At 36.2% G+C, this 24,588-nt stretch overlaps 1 protein-coding gene across 1 annotated transcript in view; it reads left to right on the plus strand.

Annotated features, from left to right (window-relative positions):
• Positions 1 to 24,588, plus strand: part of RPS6KA5 (ribosomal protein S6 kinase A5) — a 187,288-nt gene that overhangs the window by 50,993 nt on the left and 111,707 nt on the right. Inside the window, exon 2 of the mRNA XM_082841951.1 lies at positions 10,593 to 10,664. Coding sequence (XP_082698077.1) covers positions 10,593 to 10,664 — 72 coding nt within the window. The remainder of the gene's footprint in view (positions 1 to 10,592; positions 10,665 to 24,588) is intronic.

Genomic DNA, 24,588 nt, shown 5'->3' on the forward strand with positions numbered 1-24,588 from the left:
GTCATTGCTTGGATTCTGTATAACATCGTATTTACCATGTACTTTTATGTGTCTTTTCATTAACACAATGAAAAAAATCTTTTAGGGCTTCCCTGGTGGTGCAGTGGTTGAGAGTCCGCCTGCCGATGCAGGGGACACGGGTTCGTGCCCCGGTCCGGGAAGATCCCACATGCCGCGGAGCGGCTAGGCCCGTGAGCCATGGCCACTGGGCCTGTGCGTCCGGAACCTGTGCTCTGCAACGGGAGACGCCACAACAGTGAAAGGCCTGTGTACCGCAAAAAAAACCAACAAAAAACAAAAACCAACCAAACAAAAAACTTTTAATTAACAAATACTCCCCCATGCCTAAATATGATAGAGCTTCCTAAAGATTTGCTTCAATATGTGTGATCACTTAACTTTGTCTAACAGATATTATGTAAAAGAAAGAATCATAAGGCTATTAAGTTCAAGATCCTTGAGATGGGCCTATGTCATATCACCTTTAAAATTTTATTTGCTCTTTGAAGTTAACTTCCTAGGGCAGTAGTTGAAGTGAAAAGCAGAAACTACTATTATAATGTTGACTGTAGGAAGACTTTTGCTTCTTGTAATGTCAGAATAAGACCCCCTAGTGGAGAATTACTTTGCAGAAAACAACTATAAAAACTGAACTTAATAGAAAAAGCAATGTTTAAGGCACTTGAGAGTGAACAGAAGCAGATAGACTCTTATGGGGAGTACACAGTTGTAGGAGGGGAGGAAGGAATCATTGCCTTTTCACTAATTTTAGTTTCTGGGTAAGTACAGGCCATATTCTTTGGACTCTGGTCAAAAAACAATAGTCTCTCTGGTCAGAGAAACTGGAAAACTAAAGTCATAGAACCTTGGCTGCTGAAGATAGTGAAGGAATTCCAGAAGGAGAAGAGCCTTAGAAGAGGGAGAGTCCTCAAATTTTGTGTACAAAATTTGTATATACACCTCTGACTGACTTCTGAACCATGCATGAGTACAACAGACTTAGAACTCAGCTAAATACGAAAGAAATCTGAACTGGCCTAGAGCTGCCTTCTAAGAAACAGATTTGTAATTCAAGTCAAGCCAGGCCAAGCCAAGATATGTGCCTGCTAAAACAAAAGAAACAACTCTTGTTGGAGAAAGAATAACAATCTAGAATTTTTACAATTAACATTTAAGGGTTAATGTTAAGGGTACAATCCAAAATTACCCTAAGTATGAAGAATCAAGAAAATGTAATATATCCCAGGAGGAAATAAAAACAACTGAATCCCAGCCTGAGATGAATGAGATATTGGCAATAGCAGACAAGAATTTTAAAGCAGCTCTTACAGTATCCTCAATGAAATAAAACGACATACTTTCAGTGAGTGAAAAAATAAGAAATCTTATCAGATAAATAGAAACAGTGAAAAAGAACCACATGGAAGTTCTGGAAATGAAAAATACAATATTTGAAATTTAAAAATCCACTGGACGGATTTAACAGTTGAATAGAGATGCCAGAAGGAAAAGTAAGTGAACTTGAAGATGGAACAATGGAAATCAACTAAGGTGAAGAACAGAGAGAAAGCATATTAGAAAAAAATGAATAGGGTATCAGGGACCTCTTCGGTAGTATCAAACAATCCAACATACATGCAATTGGAATCTAAGAAGGTGAGGAGAGAGAATGGGATAGAACAAATATTTGAAAAATTAAGGCAAAAATTCCCCAAATTTGATGAAAAACAGAAATTTACAGATATAAGATACTCAGTGAATGCCAGGATGAATGAACCCAAAGAAGTCCACATCAAGACACATCATGGCTGGAAGCAACCTAAATGTCCATTGACAGAGGAATGGATAAAGAAGATGTGGTACATATATACAATGAAGTATTACTCCGCCATAAAAAAGAATGAAATAATGCCATTTGCAGTAACATGGACCTCTAGATAGTCATACTGAGTGAAGTAAGTCAGACAGAGGGACAAATATCATATGATATCACTTATATGTGGAACCTTAAAAAACGGTACATATGAACTTATTTACAAAACACAAATAGAGTTACAGATGTAGAAAACAATCTTATGGTTATCGGGGGGAAGGGGGGAGGGATAAAAATGGAAGATTGGGATTGACATATACACACTACAATACATAAAATAGATAACTAATAAGGACCTACTGTATAGCACAGGGAACTCTACTCAATACTTGGTAATGACCTATATGGGAAAGGAATCTAAAAAAGAGTGGATATGTGTATATGTGGAACTGATTCACTTTGAGGTACAGCAAAAAGTAACACAACATTGTAAATCAACTATACTCCAATAAAAATTTTAAAAAGAAAAGAAAAAAAAAGACACATCATGGCAAAACCGTTGAAAGCCAAAGATAAAGAGCAACGTTGAAAGCAGTAAGAGAAAAATAACACATTTCAGACAGAAGAGCAATAATCCACGTAATGACTGACCTTATGTCATAAACCAAGAGGGTGGAAGGACATGTTTAAAGTGCTGAAAGAAAGGAGGAAAAAAAAGCCTGGATATTTTCCTTTGATTCTATATCAAAGGAAAATATCCTTCAAGAGTGAAGATGATTCTGGAATTAGACAGTGGTGACGATGGCACAACCTTGTGAACATACTAAAAAACATTGAATTATATACTTTAAAAGGATGAATTTATGGTATGTTAATTATATCTCAATAAAAAATTTAGATAAAGGTAAAAGAATGACTCTTTAAGATAAAACTCAGAAAATTCATCACCCGTAATACAGAAATGTCAAAGGATATTCTTCAAGGTTGAAGAAAAGTGATACCAGATAGAGTTTTGGATCCTTGGAAAAGAAAGACCATCAGAAATGATAAGTATCTGGAGAAGTGCAAAAGTCTGTCTCTGTCTTTCTTCTTTATTTCTTTATAAAATGTATCATATAAGCAAAACTCATAACATTGTCTGTGAAGTTTATAACATATGTAGAAGATGTTATAAATCCCATATAATGTATGATGGCTGTACCGGGAAGGATGATTGCAAGGTTTCTATATTTTATGTGAAATGGTACTTTCTTAACTGTAAGAGGACTGTGAATAGAGATGTATATTGTACTCCTTAGAGCAACAACTACACAAATAATGCAGAGAAGTAGAGCTAAATTATGAGTGTGAAAATTGAAATTAAATTCTTAAAAACATTCAAGTATTTTTTTCACAAGTCAGGAAAGTAGGAACATGGGACCAAACAACAGAAATGGTAGACCCAAATCCAACCATACCAATAATTATATTAGATTGTTAATAGGTTAAACTATTAATTTAGTAGTTTAGATGAAAATAAATGTTTATAATTAAACACTCTAGACAAAATCCTAGCAGGGTTTCTTGCATAGAAATTGAAAACCTAATTCTAAAATTTATAACAAAACACAAGACAATCTTGAAAAAGAAGATCAAGGTGGGAGGACTTATATTACCTGATTTCAAGACTTATGATAACCAAGGCAGTGAGCTGCTGGCATGAGGCTACACATAGACCATTGGTACAGAAAAGAGAGTTCTGAAATAAACCCATACTTATATGGTCAATTGATTTTTGACAAATGAGCCAGCATAAATCAATGGTAAAAAAAATAGAGGGTTTCTTTTTTTGTTAGATGGTATTTGAACAACTAGATACCTGTATGAGAAAAAAAAGAACCTTGATCCTTACCTCACATTATACAAGAAAGTTAACTCAAATTGGATCATAGACTTAAATTTAAGAACTAAAACTACTAAATTTCTAGAAGAACATTTTTGCAAATATCTTTGTGACATTGGGTATCCAATGATTTCTTAGAATCCAAAAAGCATAGACTGTAAAAATAAATTAATGGACTTCTTCAAAATTTTTTAAATTTGCTTTTAAAAAGACAAAATTAAGAAAATAAAAAGCCAAGCTATAGAATGGAGAATACATTTGCAAAACGTATGTCTGCCAAAATACTTTTATTTAAAATATGTGAAGAACTCTTAAAACTCAGCAGTTAAGACACAAACAACGCTATAAAAAAATGAAGATTTGAACAGACAATTCCCACACACACAAAAATACAAATGACTAATAGACCCATGAAAAGATGTTCAACATGTCATCAAGAAAATGCAAATTAAAAGCACATTGAGAATGTAGAAAATTTGAAAGAATCAACAACAACAACAACAAAAACCCCTCCTGAAACTAATAAGAGATTACAGCTTTATTACAGTTTTAAGACACAAGATTGATAACCAAAAGTCAATCACTTCCCTACCTACCAGCAATGAACAAGTGGAATTTGAAATTAAAAACACAGTGCCATTTAAATTTGCACACCCCCCCCAAATTAAATACTTAGGTATAAATCTAACAAAATATGTACAAGATCTATATGAGGAAACTACAAAACTCTGTTGAAGGATACTAAAGAAGAACTAAATAAACGGAGAGATATTCCATGTTCATGGATAGAAAGACTCAATATTGTTGAGATGTCAGTTCTTCCCAACTTGGTCTACAGATTTGATCTACAGATTCGATGCAGTCCCAATCAAATCCAAGTACATTATTTTGTGAGGATCAATAAACTGATTCTAAAGTTTACATGGTTAGGCAGAAGACCCAGAATAGCCAACACAATATTAAAGGAGAAGAACCGTCAGGAGACTGACACTACCCACTACTTTAAGACTTACTATCAAGCTATAGTAATTAAGAAAGTGTGTTATTGAGGACAGAATAGACAGGAACAGGCTGGAGAGCCCAGAAATAGACCTATATAAATATAGTCAAGTGATTTTTGACAAAGAATATAGTGGAACAAAGATAGTCTTTTCAACAAATGATGCTGGAACAACTGGACATCTACATGCAAAATATTGAATCTAGGCACAGACCTCACATCCTTCACAAAAATTAACTCAAAGTATATTACAGACCTAAATAAAACATAAAACTATAAGTCCTAGAAGATAACATAGAGAAAGCCTAGATGACCTTGGGTATGGTGATGACTTTTTAGGTACACCACCAAAGGCATGATCCATGAAAGAAAGAATTGATAAGCTGGACTTTATCAAAATTACTAAAACTCAAAAATTCTGCTCTGCAAAAGACAATGTCAAGAGACTGAGAAGACAAGTCACATACTGGAAGAAAATATTTACAAAAGACATTATCTGATAAGTGACTTGTCCAGAATATACAAAGACCTCTTAAAACTCAACAATAAGAAAATAAACAACTTGATTGAAAAAACTGGGCCAATAACTTTGGCAGACACCTCACCAACAAAAATACACAGATGGCAAATGAGCATATGAAAAGATATTCCACGTCATATGTTATCAAGGAAATGCCAATTAAAACAACAGTGGGATACCATTACACAACTATTAGAATGGCCAAAATTCAGAACACTGATAAAACCAAATGTTAGTGAGGATGTAGAGCAACTGGAACTCTCATTTACTGTTGGTGTAAACACAGAGTTGATATAGCCACTTTGGAAGACGGTTTGGTAGTTACTTATAAAACTAAATGTACTCTTACAATATGACCCAGCAGTTGTGCTCTTTCATATTTACCCAAAGGAGTTGAAGACTCGTGTCCACACAAAAACCTGCACAGAGGATTTTTAGGGCAGTAACTACTCTGAATGATATAAATACTACAATGGTGGATTCATTTGTCCAAACCCATAGAATGTACAACACCAAGAGTGAACCCTAATGTAAGCTATGAACTTTGGGTAAAAAACCCTATTGCATCTGCTTGGGCCCCAACTGAGGTTAAGACAAGACAGAGTAAAGCAAAGGAGTACATTTTGTCAAGCTTGATCTTTGGTCCCTTACCCCAGAGTGAATCATTGACCTGGTGAGCTGCACTGGGCCACAGGGGCCCTTTGCCCTAAGCAGATACTACTCTCTAAGCTTGTTCACTGGAATCTAACCATTCTTAATCAAGGAAAGGCCAGGACAGATAAATTCTCGGAGAAACTCGAGGTGGATAAAGTGTGTTTTTATAAGCCTAGGGCTAAACTCTTTTCAAGCCCAGAATTCCTAGGACCTGGGGCTTAAGGTATGAGGGAGGGAAGACCCTCTCCCAAGCTCTACCTTAACTCACCAGCCACCTGGTAACAATCTTGATAGAAAAGCAATACAAAGAGTAAATAAACTCGTCCACAGCTAAGGCCAAGAGAGGAGATTCCAAAGAGTACATACCTTGAAGAAAGCAGAGCTAACCTCCTCCTCCTGGGGAAACATTTACCACTGTGACAACTCCTTCCCCAAATACCGAAGGCATCAGTGCTGTTCATCTTGAGCTCTGTCAATTCCTTCTCCCCAGGATTGGAGGTTGGGGAAGCCTTGAGCTCCCTTTGCAGACAAATAGTGTTAATTTATGTCAGAAACCAGATAACAGAGGTAGTAGATTATGAGCAAAAGCAGGCCTTCACAGATTATATGAACAATCTTTGTGAACGATCAGGCTTTCCAGGATGGTATGCTTTGTAGAACCAAGTGTAATTAATCTGTGGCCTCTTTTAATTTCCTCTGAGAATAATTCTATGGTTAGTGTAGAAAGGCTGAAGTGTCTGTGTATCAAAAGATAGTTCCTTATCTTCCTAGTCCAGCTGCAAATATAGATATGGGAGAAATAGTATTTGGACAATGCTTTTGGAAAGCTGGGCCTATACACATCTCATAGTAAATAAAAGATGGCTCCTAACAGCGAGAAACAGGATTGATAATTTGTAACATTTGACTCTTTAATAATGTCTTAAACTGCAAAAATCTTGCACAGTAAAATAACAGAATTTAACATTCAATTAGAGCCAAATCATTATTTCAAAAGTGATGGTTTCCTGTGAGCTTCACTTTTACTGTAGCCTGCTTGACATACTACAGGAGGATATGCTGTTGTGTGTTTACTTTAAGATACTACCTATGTTTCTGGTATTCGTTTTAGATTTATATTGAAGCCAGTGTGAGCTTGAGGCAGGGCCATGTACACTGATTTGTTCCCACTATGAAATTATGCATGAATAGTCAAACTCTTAGGAACTGAAAGTAGAATGGTGGTTCCCAGGAGCTTGGAAGAGAGGGAAAAGAGGAATGGTTCAATGGAGTTTGTTTTGCAAGGTGAAAAAATTCTAGAGATCTGTTGTAAACAATGTACCTATAGTTAACACTACTGTATTGATGCTTAAAAATGATTAAGATGGTAAATTTTGTGTTTTTAACCACAATTAAAAATATTTTTTAAAGTTATGTTTAGTTAAATCAGAAAGACACTGAAATTACTTATCCCCCTGAAACTTTTAATTTTAGAAGTTCTTAGTTGGGTCTAATTTTCATAAAATTGTAGTCCCAAAGCATTAATTTATTTACAAACACTAATAATATTATTGGAACACAGCAAACACTGTGTGAATTAAGCTCATACAATCCTCATCACAACCCAATGAGGTAGGTATTATTTTATTATGTGCCATTTTATTATGAACATTTTCAAATGTAATACAGAGAATTTGAAAGAGTTGTATGCTGAATATCCTTACACTCACTATCCAGATTCTGCAGTTAACATTTTGTTGTATTTTCTTTATCACATATCTGTCCATATCTATATGTGTCCATCAATCCGTCTTTTTATTCGGTTGGCCAAAAAATGCCTTCAGTTTTTAAGCAAAAATAAAAGACACATTTTTCATTTTCACCAAGAACTTTATTGAACAACATATTCACCCTCTTGTTCCACTACCTTCTGCCATTTTTCAGGCAACTTCATAATTCCATCTTCCCAAAACGTTTTATCTTTTTGAGCAAGGAGCTGTTCCAGATGCTTTTTACAGTCTTCCAGGGAATTGAAATTTTTCCCATTAAGAGAATTTTGTAAAGACCAAAATAAATGGAAATCCGAAGGTGCAATGTCTGGTGAATACTGTGGATGAATCAGAACCTCCCAGCCAAGCTGTAACAGTTTTTGCTTGGTCATCAAAGAAACACGTGGTCTTGCATTATCCTGATGGAAGATTATGCATTTTCTGTTGACTAATTCTGGACGCTTTTTGTCGAGTGCCACTTTCAGTTGGTCTAATTGGGAGCAGTACTTGTTGGAATTAATCGTTTCGTTTTCCAGAAGGAGCCCATAATAGAGGACTCCCTTCCAATCCCACCATATACACAACATCACCTTCTTTGGATGAAGACTGGCCTTTGGTGTGGTTTGTGGTGGTTCATTTCTCTTGCCCCACGATCTCTTCCGTTCCACATTATTATACAGTATCCACCTTTCATTGCCCATCACAATTGTTTTAAAAACGGAACGTTTTCATTACATTTAAGTAGAGAATCACATGCGGAAATACGGTCAAGAAGGTTTTTTTCACTTAACTTATGTGGAACCCAAACATCAAAGCGATGAATATAACCAAGCTGGTGCAAATGATTTTCAGTGCTCAGTTTGGATATTTTGAGTGTGTTGGCTATCTCCCACATGCTATAATGTTGACTGTTCTCAGTCAATGTCTCAATTTGATCCTTACCAAGTTCAACTGCTCTGCCCAACCGTGGAGCATCATCCAGCGAGAAATCTCCAGCACGAAACTTCACAAACAACTTTTGACACGTTTGACCATTCACAGCACCTTCTCCATACACTGCACAAATCTTTTTTTTGTGTTTCAGTTGCGTTTTTACCTTTCTTGAAATAATAAAGCATAATATGCTGAAAATGTTGCTTTTTTCTTCCATCTTCAATATTAAAATGGCTACACAAAAATTCACCAATTTTAATGTCTTTTTTTAAGTGCACGCTGATATGACAGCTGTCACATACAATCTGACAAAACTGTTTTGAATGAAGTTAAAGACAACTAAGTGCTACTAGAGCCATCTTGCGGAAAAAAACGAACAAACCTCTCGGCCAACCCAATAAAAATACATTTCAAAGTAAATTGTAGACACCAATATGCTTTGAGGGTAGGAATTTTTATTATCCCCATTTTACACTACAGGGATATGAAACACAGAGAAATTAAGCAATTTGTTCAAGGTCACAGAGCTTTTAAGTGGTAGAACTAGGATTTGGACCAAGCCTTTCTTAATCATGTCTTTCTTATCACAGAATGCTGGTTCACACAATATGAATAGGTTATTACCATAAAAAGTAATTCGTGGTCCAATAAATTTGTCAAATATAAGTATCGCAATCTTGAAGATCCACATGCATATTTTTATGGTGCAGGATCTGTGAGGTTCAGTGTTAAAGAAACTTGTTAAACCTTGTTTAAGCTATTTCCAAATTTATTCAACCAGAGCACTCTTTCCCCACCTTCCCCCCAAACATAACACCTATTAACATTTCATAGGATAGGATCAGAATTCATTGGAGTATGCTCTTGAAAATGCTCACTTATAAGGTATCCTAATTTTGTTTATTTACTACAGAATATGTCTTTGAAGAGTTTATATTTTTAAACATAGTCCTAGAATTTTAGAGCTGGCAGAGATCTTAGAATTCACTGAGACCAGTGCTTTCACCTCAAAGATGAGGGAACTGAGATGCAGGGTGGTCAGGTAATCAGTTCAGGCTACATCATGTTCAAGTGCTTGGTGACAGAAATGGGAGTGGAGTCCAGCCTAGAGCCTGGGAATGGCATTTATAATCAGTAAATATTTGTTTGAATAAATGAATGCATCTTCTAAATCTCTCCAATTTTCTCTCTACTACATATCTATCTACATGTTAGTGTTCATTTTCAGATTATCTGGTCAGTAGAGAGTCTTTATTTATTTATTTATTTATTTATTTATTTATTTATTTATTTATTTATTTGCGGTACACGGGCCTCTCACTGTTATGACCTCAGCCGCTCCGCGATGTGTGGGATCTTCCCGGACCGGGGCACGAGCCCATGTCCCTTGCATCGGCAGGCAGACTCTCAACCACTGTGCCACCAGGGAAGCCCCGAGAGTCTTTATTTTTAAAGACTTTAGACTTTTAGAGAGTCTTTATTTTAATAAAGTAGAGCACTTTATTTTTATGTTAACCTTTGATACAAATGTTATATAGTTACTAAATTCTAAAAAAAGTTTTATTGTGGGACTTCCCTGGTGGCCCAGTGGGTAAGACTGTGCGCTGCCAATGCAGGGGGCTCGGGTTCCATCCCTGGTCAGGGAACGAGATCCTGCATGCATGCCGCAACTAAGAGTTTGCATGCCGCAGCTAAGAAGTCTGCATACCACAACTAAGAGTCCACGTGCTGCAACGAAGATCCCACGTGCTGCAACTAAGACCCGGTGCCGCCCCCCCAAAAAAAGTTTTTTTAAAAAACCCCACAAAAACAAATCAGTAATTAAAAAGATTTTTTTAAATAAAAAACGTTTTATCATAATATGTAACATACAGAAAATTACACAGAACATAGCTGTACATTTTAACGAATAATTATAAAGTGAATCCTGGTTTAACCATCCAACTCAAGAAATAAAACACTGCTGGTACCTCAGAAGCCCCTGTGGGCCCCCTCCTATTGCTGATCCCCTTAATTATTTATTTTTTCTCTTTCTTTTTTAGCTAATTTAACAGGACATGCAGAGAAGGTGGGGATTGAAAATTTCGAGCTCCTAAAGGTCCTAGGAACTGGAGGTAAGTCTTAATTCTTTTTTTTCTTTTTTTCAGGAAAAAAAAGTACTTGATATCCTTATGACAAAGGATTGATATCCCCAATACAGAAATCAGTTAATCTTTAAAAAGCATAAGGAATCCAATAGGAGAACTAAGAATGTGAACAAAGCATTCATAGAAGAAATACAAAAGGCAAAATTTAAAGGAATTGGTAAAGAAATACAAAAAAGGAGTTGGTAAGGATCAAGAAAAACCAATCTCTCTTACCCTGCTGTTGGGAATGTAAATTAATCCAGTTTTTACACAGGACACAATATTTTTAAAAAACCACTAACATTTATGGAGAGCTTGTTACTCGCCAAGTACTCTGTGAAGTGCTTTATACTGATTGATTCAGTCAATCCTCACTCAACTTTATTGATAGTCCATGCTCATCATTTTTAATAATGAAAAATTCAAGACTCTTTGGAAACCTAATGGCATGAATTTGGTTAAATGAACATGCATCTATATGTTCTGTTATCTGTACAATAGGATTGAAATGATCTGTATTTACTAACATTTTTGAAAGATCTCCATAATGTAATAAATTTGAGAAAAGATTATAGAAGAGAATGTACAATATACCATTTCCATAGTATAAAAATTGTGTGAATAAATGTCTACATGTAAATATATAGAAAAATCTCTGATCTGTGCACCAAAATGATAACCGTGTGGCTGTCCCTGGGTGGTGAGATGTTAGATGATCTTGATATTTCTGCTTTATACTTCCTTGTGCCCTCTCAATTTTTGCTATCACTGTTCTCGCTGCTCTGAAGTCAGGAACTCATGGGCATATGACTTGTGCAGGTGCAGAGATCCCTGCACTAGAAGAGCCTCATGTTTGGTTTAATGCTCTGCTTTCACTGTTCTGAAATTCTAAATAATTCATGAACAAGGCACCCCACATTTTCATTTTGCATTGAGCCTGCCAATTATGTGGCTGGTCTTGTCAGCATATAAATTTCTCTAATCAGAATCCCAGAAAGAGCCAATAGCGTGGGGAGAAGTCCTATCCAAAGAGATAATAGCTGAGAATTTTCTAGGATTGATTAAGCATATAAATTTGCAGATCTAGGAAACAGAAAATCCCAAGCAGACAAGTATAAAGAAATTATTACCTAGATACATCAGAGAAACTGATGAACATCAGAGACAGAGAAATACCCTAAAAACAACCAGAGAGAAAAGGCATATTTATAGAGGAATAATGAGTAGATTAACAAATGATTTTTCAACAGCAAGCATGAATGCCGTAGGAGAGTGGAAGAATATCTACAAAATGCCCAGAAAAAATAACTGTCAATTTAGAATTGCAAACCCAGCAAAACTGTTTTCCAAAAGTGAGGGCAAAATAGACATTTTCAGACACACAAAAGCTAGTGTGTTTTCTACCAGTACATCCTCACTAAAAGAATTTCTAAAGGATATAATTTTAGGGAGAAGGAAAGTGATCTCAGGAGAGATTCTAGGATGAAAAAAGTGTTGGTGAATAAAGAAGATCTAAACAATATTGACTGTGTAAAACCATAGTCGAAATGTCTAATTTGTGGGGTTAAAAAAAGAAAATTGAAATATTGGACAAAAATAGCACATAATTTGGGCGTTGATAGGAATTTAGTGGTCTGAGGTAGTGTTCCTCAAATTTTAACATGCACGTGAATCTTGAAATGTGTAAAAGACCAAATTGATTGAAAAAAGAATAGAAAACCTGAATAGTCCTGTAATTCTTTTTTTAATTAATTAATTTTTTTTTGGCTGTGTTGGGTCTTCGTTGCTGCTTGCTGCCTTTTCTCTGGTTGTGGCGAGCGGGGGTTACCCTTCATTGCGCTGTGTGGGCTTCTCATTGCAGTGGCTTCTCTTGTTGTGGACCATGGACTCTAGGCACGCGGGCTTCAGTAATTGCAGCACATGGGCTCAGTAGTTGTGGCTCGCGGGCTCAGTAGTTGTGGCTCGCAGGCTCTTGAGCGCAGGCTCAGTAGTTGTGGTGCACGGGCTTAGTTGCTCCACGGCATGTGGGATCTTCCTGGGCTAGGGCTCAAACCCGTGTCCCCTGCACTAGCAGGCAGATTCTTAACCATTGTGCCACCAGGGAAGCCCAGTCCTATAATTCTTAAAGAAATTGGTCAGTAAGTAAAAATCTTCCTGCTAGGAAAACACTTGGTACAGTTTCAAAAATGAATTTTGCCAAACATTCAAGGCATAGATAATTCTAATCTTCCACAAATTCTTTCAGAGGACAGAAAAAGTGGAATTATTTCTTCCAACTCATTGTATAAGGCTAGTATAACCTTGATTCCAAAAACACACAGAGTATGAGGAAGAAAAATTACAGGTCAGTTAAAAATTCTTTTAATTAAAAAACATTTTAAATTTAATATCAGATTTATAAGACAAACCTTGTATGTGTTTTCTTTCAACATATATAACACTTTGTCTCATTATTTACCTCAACTTTTTGAGTGGCTCTATCATAGGCAGATCTTTAAGATAATTCTGCAAAGGTGAGAAAAGAGTTTACCAGTAATGCTTTACTTGCATTTTCATTTCATGCTTCTTCCTGTAACTGGTCTCTTGTTAGCCATGGATATTGCTTTTCCTTTTCGTCAGCTGACAGTTTCTTGCTCTTATGAGAAGATGGACTAACTAAGAAGTGTCATTGTAGGTGTTTCTGTATTTAAAATCACAGTTTTGATGACTAAATGGAGTAGGTGGAAACTTTTATTATGAATATAATAAAATCTCAATTTTTATTCAAAAATTTCAGTTTCATTACCTTTTTAAGCTAATTTTTTCCAGAACTACTTAGGATAATAGAAAAGCCTCATCAGATGTCTTTATGTGTCATGTCAGGCTTTCTTTGGAAGTGAAACTGAGAACTCTTCTGATGATTTAAGTTTTATGTGTTTTGAACCAGAAAAAATGCTATTCATCCAATATCTTGAAGACTTTGTAGAATATTGGAAAATGAAAGATTTACTTTTTGATCTCATACTTAAATACATGTAATATTCATGAAAAAATCTTTTACTCAGAGTATTGATTTATATCTTTTCAGCTATCGTGTTTCTTTTGATCTATTGCTAATCTTGTTAATTAGTTTCCTTAGCTAGAAACTTGGAAATAATTTTTGATCCTTCTCTATTTTGACTTTTTTTCGTGTTTCTCACAAAATCCTATAATTTTTCTTTCAAAATGACCCTTGGATTTACCTTTTCTGTTCTTAGTGCCATGGCTCATATTACCTTATACATGGATTGTTGTTAAGGTTTTCAAAAATTGGTCTTTTTGCAAGTTCTCTCTTCCATTTTATGCATTTTATACATATTCTGTTATAAATAATATGCAGCCTCATTAAAATTCAACATTATCATGCTATTCTCCTGTTTCAGAACTTATAGTGCTTTCTTCCTAGTTATTATTCAAGTCCAAAATCTTGCCTTACTTTCAGGCTTAGCTCTGTATTTTTTCTCCAGTTACCCCAATATTCCACCTACTTACTAGTCTGGTTGATTTTCTTTTACTCCCCTATAATAATGTGTACTTTCCCATCCTCTGAGGCCCTGCCTTATCTTGTTCCCCTACCTTAGTTCTCCTTCTCTTTTCCGCCTATCCGAATCGTTCTGAATTGCTTCATTCTCTGAATTGTGGCACTGAAAGTCCTTGGTAGAGAAATGGCAGTGAGTGGTTCTCTGAATCTTCCTTCACATCTGCTATATTTTTCCTCTAGATTGTGAGCTCTTAAGATCATCCTTATATATGTTTCCAACCCTATTTCCCTCCTCCCTCCCCATAGCCCATAACAGTATGAAGTATAATAATAGTCTAACAAGTATATAATTCATGCTTTTGTCTCTAGTGTTGTTCTTGAGGTTGATACTCCCAAATTCAGGAAGTATCTTTGGTTCATCTCTTAGAATTATTTTGTCATGATGAAATTTTGTTGCTTGTGGGAGTAATGATTCTTTCTAATTTCTCTCCTTTTCTGCTGCCTTCCTTTTAACGATTTTGCTTTCTTTGAGACATCTGTCTAAGTAGAGAAGAAAGTCTTTAAATGTACCCATTGTGTGCATTACTCGTAATTCTGATGCTTAATGAAGTGGAACATGTATTCTCTTTGAATTTTCTTTATTCATCGTACTAGATCTGTACTTCAGAGATTTTTTGTCATTATGGCAAAAAAGATAAATTTTGTCCTGTAACTGTAAAGGGTGCAGCTGAGTTGATTTTTCTCTTCTAATTTTGGTGCATTCATAGTTGTGACGTACTTGGATATCAAGGATGACTTAGAAGACTCAGGTTTGAATCTTGACATCATCATTGCCTACTGGTGTTCCTTGGGTAAATCGCATGAACTCTGTGAGCCTAAGTGCCTATTGGCCTAAGTTAATAGTACCTATCTCACAATGTTGTGATAATATCAATGAGGTAATCAATATGAATTGCCAATTGCTAAGTAACCATCAGTTGCGGTTATTTATTCAACAGGGAACTCCACTTTAAAGCTGCACCCTAAATTAGAAAAACAAAATTATTTAGGACTTATTAAGGATAGATTATTAGTTCTTTCTTTTCTTTTTTTTTTTTTTTTTTTTTTTTGCGGTACGCGGACCTCTCACTCTTGCGGCCTCTCCTGTTGCGGAGCACAGGCTCCGGACGCGCAGGCTCAGCGGCCATGGCTCACGGGCCCAGCCGCTCCGCGGCATGTGGGATCTTCCCGGACCGGGGCGTGAACCCACGTCCCCTGCCTCGGCAGGCGGACTGTCAACCACTGCGCCACCAGGGAAACCCTATTAGTTCTTTCATGTAGTCATTATGTTAGCATATCTGGGAGAAATTTCAACTAAAGTTATATTTCTAATAATAAAAATCTAACAAATATTTCATAAGTGATGTTAGTTGAAATTTTATTAGCATTTCTAAAAAGTGGATTTGTATATTACCTTCAAAATAACATGTCAAATGAAGACTGTGTTTCTTTCTTTGTTTTCTTTTAACTACTCAAACATTTTAGGTTCTGAACAACCTTTTGTATGTTAGGTTAACAGTCTTATGCTAAAATATGCATAAAATGAGTAATAAAACATTTAAATTGCCTGACATACGGTAAATGCGATATAAATTTTACCTATTTATATATCTGAAAGGGAAAGAAGGCCTCCTTCTAAAAGAGCTAGTATAATGCATTACCAATGTCTCAGATTAGCTTGATACATAAGTGATAGTCATTTCTTAACAAATATTTTATTGTAAAGCCTAAAATATGTCCAGCAATAAATAGGGACATGCAACTACCAAAAGATCTTCCGGGTTTCAGGCTGTTCCTTCCTAATCTGTTCTCCATACTACAACCAGAATGATCTTTCTTAAGTATAAGTTTGATCATGTCACTTCTCTGTTTAAAACCTTTCACTTCATTCCCATTGCTCTTGGGATTCATTCATTCACATGTTTTATTAAGAGGCAAGTACTGTTTGGGTGCTGAGGAAAGAGTGGTGAGCATTTAAAAAAAGGATATATTACATACAAACTTGAAAATTGAATAATATGGCCTTCATTTAATGTTTATTTCTGGGTTTATGAAATCTTCAAATGAGTGCTGGCAGAGTAGAGAGATTCAAAAGGCCTTGCCTCCCATAATGTCTATTGAGCAGCAACCATTTGTGTTTTCCTCAGTCCCTGGTGCCCTGGTAAGAAGGTTACTTTTTCTTTATCCTGTGGATTTTTATTTTTTTGTTTTTATTTTTGGCTGGGGATCGGGGGATGGTCATGTAATCAGCAGGAGATGCTGCAAACTGTTCTGTGGAAATACTGTCCAGTAGGAGAGATTATTATTGGGTTGTTTACCCCAGCCTAAGTGCCATCCTTGAAATGTTAACTCTGATAGGTCTTTGCTCCTTGGTCCCAGACTCTGTGAAAATCATCCCCAGCAAGACAGCCTTTTAAAATATGTACGTATGTATTTTTTTACCGCAGACTTTTCAGAAACGTATCTTATTTGTTAAATAAGACACGTTTCTTTTTCTGGGTAATTTGCCACTAGATGGTGCTAGGAATTGCACTAGGCAACTTAAAGACACAGCTACTTTTCGGCCATATGATCAAAGGGAAAAAAACTTTGGTTGAGGCATATCAAGACTGTTTTAAACAGTATTATGACTTAGTCATCGTTTGTCATGTAATTCGCTTAGGTGTTTGGAAAGTATCCCTATTAAAATAGTACTTTCAAAAGCCTGTATTCACTAAATTGTCAAAATTGTCATTCAAAAAAGTTTATAATTTTGCATCTGTGTGTACCCACTATACCTTCTGCTTCAGTGTAAGCCTACAGTGTTTAAGGAAATCTTAGAGGTCAAATGTTTGTGATGTTTTATACCACAATCAAAAGGCGATTCCATTTGAACATGTTGGTTGACACTGTCTCCCTAGTATAAGTACAATTTGACTTATTCCTGATGCTGTTGTAGGTCACATTTGCTAGAAGCAGAGCCTGGGACAAGGATTTGGGCACACTTGATTTATTGCAGGAATGCTCTCAGGAGAGAGTGAGGGGAGTAGCAAGGACAGAGGAAGAGCCTAAGCAGCACGTGGTCTAAGCTGGGGTTTCGGTTCAGCCTGAACCCTGGGAAGTTTTGGAGGAAGAGTGAGGAGGCACGCCTTTTGTACTCAAATAGCTTGTTGGTTGAGATATAAACGGAATGATTATGAATGTGCTTCTTGGTCCTTATTTCCTTGTTTTCCCGTATTTTCCTTTTAGTAAGGTCCTCTGGTAATCACATTCCATGGGTAGTCAATTCAAGTCTAGACCTCACAGTGGGACATGGTTTCTTTTGTGGCTTTTTCTTCTTTCCTGATGGACCAGAATCTCCGGTTTTCAAGTCATCTGGGACCAGGGATAAGAAATGCCATATGGATTACGTGGGTCATCCATGTGGAGATAGTCAGGAGTCGGCCGCGGCCACATACATACATGCAGTTATTAGCTGGACTAATGCATGTACTGTCTTAGTGCTTTCTCCGAAATTAAAAAGTGCTGATCTAGGAGATATTATACAATTAGTCTGTAATTATTCAAGCTAATACAGTATGCATAAATGGAATCCATAGATAATCATTCCTGTAACTATTTTTTATTTTCAGCCTTCTCACATATTAAGTCCTTTTTTTAGATGCTAACACCATCCGTGAGAAAATGCACTGGTTTTGTGGTCCTAATTTCAGCTGCGCAACGGTTTTTGACCATTCAAAGTAATTAAGAAAATGAGTCAAATGGCCCTGGTTAGTTTAAGAACTTAAACTGGATTACTTCTAGAATCCTGGCACTTTTATTAAGTCTCTTCCAGACCCTCGGTGTTATATATCTTCTAGAGAGGATATAACTGTTTATACCTAAAACAAATGGCCTACCTCAAGTCTCTTTCATACAAATTACCACCTATGATTTCATGTGCTTTTACTGTGTCTCTTGTTTGCCTTTAGCATCTGTGTATTTAATCAAGCATGTTTTGGGTTCACAGCTTTTCCTTGTATGTTAGAAGAATAGTCTGTTTTAATCAGTCTACCTTTCTTAATCTTAGACATTTTGTTTTTATGATGTTACAAATCTTGGCAACAGGGGCTAACTTTAAAAATGGTTGTATTAAATGGCTCAAATTCTGTTTTTATTTTACTTTATTTATTTATTAAATTTTTTTAACATCTTTATTGGAGTATAATTGCTTTACAATGTAGTGTTAGTTGCTGCTGTGTAGCAGAGTGAATCAGCTATATGTATACATATATCCCCATATCTCCTCCCTCTTGCGTCTCCCTCCCACCCTCCCTATCCCACCCCTCTAGGTGGACACAAAGCACCGAGCTGATCTCCCTGTGTTCTGTGGCTGCTTCCCACTAGCTATCTATTTTACATTTGGTATTGTATATATGTCCATAACACTCTCTCACTTTTTATTTTAAAATTATGTTGAAATACTTAGTTTTATAGTTATGTGGAGTTTTTTTTAGTATTTGGAATTTAGTGTGCAATTAAGATATCTATTCTATAAAAGAATTTAGGAATCAGTGCTTCTGTTTGATAAATATGTAAAATCAAGTGCATTTTACTTTCACCATTTAAAATTTGCCAACTTTCAAAAAGAGATTTAAGGGCGTTTTCAAAGATAGAAAAAAAGATAAGGAATCAAAAAAAAAGAGAGAAAACAAAAACAGATGAAAACAGAGCAAAAGCAAAGATAATAGGAAAGTGAGATAGATGTTATAGACATCTGGGCTGACATAGTGACTGCAATTGAGTCCTGAATTTAACCCTGAGTTTACTAGGAGGTAGGTATAAAGGGAAAGTTCTTTGGCCTACATAATTTGTATTTTTTTAAAAAAGGAAAGGCATATAAATTCATCTAGAGCAGTAGCTTTCAAGCTTTTTTGACTATTACCCATAGGACAAAATAGGTACATTTTTGTATTGCTTTTCAGTATGTGTATTTATGTATGTGTATAGACGTGCAGTCACATACACACACTTTTTTTCCACTAACATTTCTGTAGTGTTTGTTATCTGCCAGGCCCTCCTCTGGATCCTTATATTAATTTATTTAATCCCCAAACTGTATGATGTTAAGAACTATTACTGTCCCTAATGAGGAAATTGAGACACAGTTGTGTTTCCTGTTTTGCCCAGGGTTACAGTACAGTTACTAAATAGCATATCTAGGGTTCGAAGCCAGGCAGTCAGGCCCCAGAGTCTATGTTCTTAGCCATTGCTCTGTACTGCCGTCTTTTTTTCCTCTGTCATGTGCTTAGACTTGTTCACATTCACATATACCTACACATGTGTGTGTGTATAAAGGGGGGACAGAAGTTTCATGAAACACGTTTAGTATATTCAGTTCTTTTTTAGTATTTTAGTTTCAAAATGCTGGTTGGACCCACTAAATTGATATTATCATCCACTAATGGGTCACAGCCCACGGTTTGAAAAAAAACTGGTCTAGAGAGACTTTTAACAAGTGCTGAAGTTATCAAATGGCTCCTTTATTGTGGTCAGTAAATGAGATCATGAGACTAGCATCTTTGATAAAGGATATGAAGATATTATTGAAAAAAACATAATTTTATTGTATATAGTCTCTTTAAAAAGTGGCACACAGAAGATTAAACCTCAATTCAGTAAAGTGTGTGTCTGAATAGAACTTATCTACTACTTTGGTCCAAGTGAGGTGATTTCTGTCCATCTGTCTTAACACAGGGTAGATTTTAGAGAATTACTGGGATGGACAGTAATGTTTCTTTTCAGCTCTGAGGTCTAATTTATCAGATATTTCAGATGAGTCTTTAGAAGTACCAGATTATGGTCAGTCAGGTTTCACCATTGAACCCCTTGAGTGTTTGCTTTTTGTGTACTGTTTGTGCTGTGGTAATACTGAAATGAAGCTGCTCTTCTGAGAACCCTTTCAGTGATGGTGGTTTTCCTGGGGCTTGACACATACTGCCCTGGCATTACTTACCACGTATGTTTGGCTGGCCTATTAACAAGGGTACCAATTTCCAAGGGCAGGACAAGTGAAATGTAGAGTTCCAAGAGAGTATTTCTTGTTTGGTTCCATTTCTTTTTTTTTTTTTTTTTTTTTTTTTTTAACATCTTTATTGGAGTATAATTGCTTTACAATGGTATGTTAGTTTCAGCTTCACAACAAAATGAATCAGTTACATATATACATATATTCCCATATCTCTTCCCGCTTGCGTCTCCCTCCCTCCCACCCTCCCTATCCCACCCCTCCAGGCGGTCACAAAGCACCGAGCTGATCTCCCTGTGCTATGCGGCTGCTTCCCACTAGCTATCTACCTTACGTTTGGTAGTGTATATATGTCCATGCCTCTTTATCGCTTTGTCACCGTTTACCCTTCCCCCTCCCCATAGCCTCAAGTCCATTCTCTAGTAAGTCTGTGTCTTTATTCCTGTTTCACCCCTAGGTTTTTCATGACATTTTTTTTTTTTAAATTCCATATATATGTGTTAGCATACGGTATTTGTCTCTCTCTTTCTGACTTACTTCACTCTGTATGACAGACTCTAGGTCTATCCACCTCATTACAAATAGCTCAATTTCGTCTCTTTTTATGGCTGAGTAATATTCCATTGTATATATGTGCCACATCTTCTTTATCCATTCATCCGATGATGGACACTTAGGTTGTTTCCATCTCTGGGCTATTGTAAATAGAGCTGCAATGAACATTTTGGTACATGACTCTTTTTGAATTATGGTTTTCTCAGGGTATATGCCCAGTAGTGGGATTGCTGGGTCATATGGTAGTTCTATTTGTAGCTTTTTAAGGAACCTCCATACTGTTCTCCACAGTGGCTGTATCAATTTACATTCCCACCAACAGTGTAAGAGGGTTCCCTTTTCTCCACACCCTCTCCAGCATTTATTGTTTCTAGATTTTTTGATGATGGCCATTCTGACTGGTGTGAGATGATATCTCATTGTAGTTTTGATTTGCATTTCTCTCATGATTAGTGATGTTGAGCATTCTTTCATGTGTTTGTTGGCACTCTGTATATCTTCTTTGGAGAAATGTCTATTTAGGTCTTCTGCCCATTTTTGGATTGGGTTGTTTGTTTTTTTGTTATTAAGCTGCATGAGCTGCTTATAAATTTTGGAGATCAATCCTTTGTCAGTTGCTTCATTTGCAAATATTTTCTCCCATTCTGAGGGTTGTCTTTTGGTCTTCTTTATGGTTTCCTTTGCTGCGCAAAAGCTTTTAAGTTTCATTAGGTCCCATTTGTTTACTCTTCTTTTTATTTCCATTTCTCTAGGAGGTGGGTCAAAAAGGACCTTGCTGTGATTTATGTCATAGAGTGTTCTGCCTATGTTTTCCTCTAAGAGTTTGATAGTTTCTGGCCTTACATTTAGGTCTTTAATCCATTTTGAGCTTATTTTTGTGTACGGTGTTAGGGAGTGATCTAATTTCATACTTTTACATGTAGCTGTCCAGTTTTCCCAGCACCACTTATTGAATAGGCTGTCCTTTCTCCACTGTACATTTCTGCCTCCTTTGTCAAAGATAAGGTGACCATATGTGCGTGGGTTTATCTCTGGGCTTTCTATCCTGTTCCATTGATCTATCTTTCTGTTTTTGTGCCAGTACCATACCGTCTTGATAACTGTAGCTTTGTAGTATAGTCTGAAGTCTGGGAGCCTGATTCCTCCAGTTCCTTCTTTCGTTCTCAAGATTGCTTTGGCTATTCGGGGTCTTTTGTGTTTCCATACAAATTGCAAAATTTTTTGTTCTAGTTCTGTGAAAAATGCCAGTGGTAGTTTGATAGGGATTGCATTGAATCTATAGATTGCTTTCGGTAGTAGAGTCATTTTCACAATGTTGATTCTTCCAATCCAAGAACATGGTATATCTCTCCATCTATTTGTATCATCTTTAATTTCTTTCATCAGTGTCTTATAATTTTCTGCATACAGATCTTTTGTCTCCTTAGGTAGGTTTATTCCTAGATATTTTATTCTTTTTGTTGCAATGGTAAATGGGAGTGTTTTCTTGATTTCACTTTCAGATTTTTCATCATTAGTATATAGGAATGCCAGAGATTTCTGTGCATTAATTTTGTATCCTGCCACTTTACCAAATTCATTGATTAGCTCTAGTAGTTTTCTGGTAGCGTCTTTAGGGTTCTCTATGTATAGGATCATGTCATCTGCAAACAGTGACAGCTTTACTTCTTCTTTTCCGATTTGGATTCCTTTTATTTCCTTTTCTTCTCTGATTGCTGTGGCTAAAACTTCCAAAACTATGTTGAATAAGAGTGGTGAGAGTGGGCAACCTTGTCTTGTTCCTGATCTTAGTGGAAATGCTTTCAGTTTTTCACCATTGAGGATGATGTTTGCTGTGGGCTTGTCATATATGGCCTTTATTATGTTGAGGAAAGTTCCCTCTATGCCTACTTTCTGCAGGGTTTTTATCATAAATGGGTGTTGAATTTTGTCAAAAGCTTTCTCTGCATCTATTGAGATGATCATATGGTTTTTCTCCTTCAGTTTGTTAATATGGTTTATCACATTGATAGATTTGCGTATATTGAAGAATCCTTGCATTCCTGGAATAAACCCCACTTGATCATGGTGTATGATCTTTTTAATGTGCTGTTGGATTCTGTTTGCTAGTATTTTGTTGAGGATTTTTGCATCTATGTTCATCAGTGATATTGGCCTGTAGTTTTCTTTCTTTGTGACATCCTTGTCTGGTTTTGGTATCAAGGTGATGGTGGCCTCGTAGAAGGAGTTTGGGAGTGTTCCTCCCTCTGCTATATTTTGGAAGAGTTTGAGAAGGATAGGTGTTAGCTCTTCTCTAAATGTTTGATAGAATTCGCCTGTGAAGCCATCTGGTCCTGGGCTTTTCTTTGTTGGAAGATTTTTAATCACAGTTTCAATTTCAGTGCTTGTGATTGGTCTGTTCATATTTTCTATTTCTTCCTGATTCAGTCTTGGCAGGTTGTGCCTCTCTAAGAATTTGTCCATTTCTTCCAGATTGTCCATTTTATTGGCATAGAGTTGCTTGTAGTAATCTCTCATGATCTCTTTTATTTCTGCAGTGTCAGTTGTTACCTCTCCTTTTTCATTTCTAATTCTATTGATTTGGGTCTTCTCCCTTTTTTTCTTGATGAGTCTGGCTAGTGGTTTATCTATTTTGTTTATCTTCTCAAAGAACCAGCTTTTAGTTTTATTGATCTTTGCTATTGTTTCCTTCATTTCTTTTTCATTTATTTCTGATCTGATTTTTATGATTTCTTTCCTTCTGCTAGCTTTGGGGTTTTTTTGTTCTTCTTTCTCTAATTGCTTGAGGTGCAAGGTTAGGTTGTTTATTCGAGATGCTTCCTGCTTCTTAAGGTGGGCTTGTATTGCTATAAACTTCCCCCTTAGAACTGCTTTTGCTGCATCCCACAGGTTTTGGGTCGTTGTTTCTCCATTGTCATTTGTTTCTAGGTATTTTTTGATTTCCTCTTTGATTTCTTCAGTGATATCTTCATTATTAAGTAGTGTATTGTTTAGCCTCCATGTGTTTGTATTTTTTACAGATCTTTTCCTGTAATTGATATCTAGTCTCATGGCGTTGTGGTCAGAAAAGATACTTGATACAATTTCAATTTTCTTAAATTTACCAAGGCTTGATTTGTGACCCAAGATATGATCTATCCTGGAGAATGTTCCATGAGCACTTGAGAAAAATGTGTATTCTGTTGTTTTTGGATGGAATGTCCTATAAATATCAATTAACTCCATCTCGTTTAATGTATCATTTAAAGCTTGTGTTTCCTTATTTATTTTCATTTTGGATGATCTGTCCATTGGTGAAAGTGGGGTGTTAAAGTCCCCTACTATGAATGTGTTACTGTCGATTTCCCCTTTTATGGTTGTCAGTATTTGCCTTATGTATTGAGGTGCACCTATGTTGGGTGCATAAATATTTACAATTGTTATATCTTCCTCTTGGATTGATCCCTTGATCATTATGTAGTGTCCTTCTTTGTCTCTTCTAATAGTCTTTGTTTTAAAGTCTATTTTGTCTGATATGAGAATTGCTACTCCAGCTTTCTTTTGGTTTCCACTTGCATGAAATACCTTTTTCCATCCCCTTACTTTCAGTCTGTATGTGTCTCTAGGTCTGAAGTGGGTCTCTTGTAGACAGCAAATATATGGGTCTTGTTTTTGTATCCATTCAGCCAATCTGTGTCTTTTGGTGGGAGCATTTAGTCCATTTACATTTAAGGTAATTATCGATATGTGTGTTCCTATTCCCATTTTCTTCATTGTTTTGGGTTTGTTATTGTAGGTCCTTTCCTTCTTTTGTGTTTCTTGCCTAGAGAAGTTCCTTTAGCAGTTGTTGTAGA

Source organism: Leucopleurus acutus, assembly GCF_964270905.1.
Source record: "Leucopleurus acutus genome assembly, chromosome: 1".
In the NCBI taxonomy this organism is placed as follows: Eukaryota; Metazoa; Chordata; class Mammalia; order Artiodactyla; family Delphinidae; genus Leucopleurus; species Leucopleurus acutus.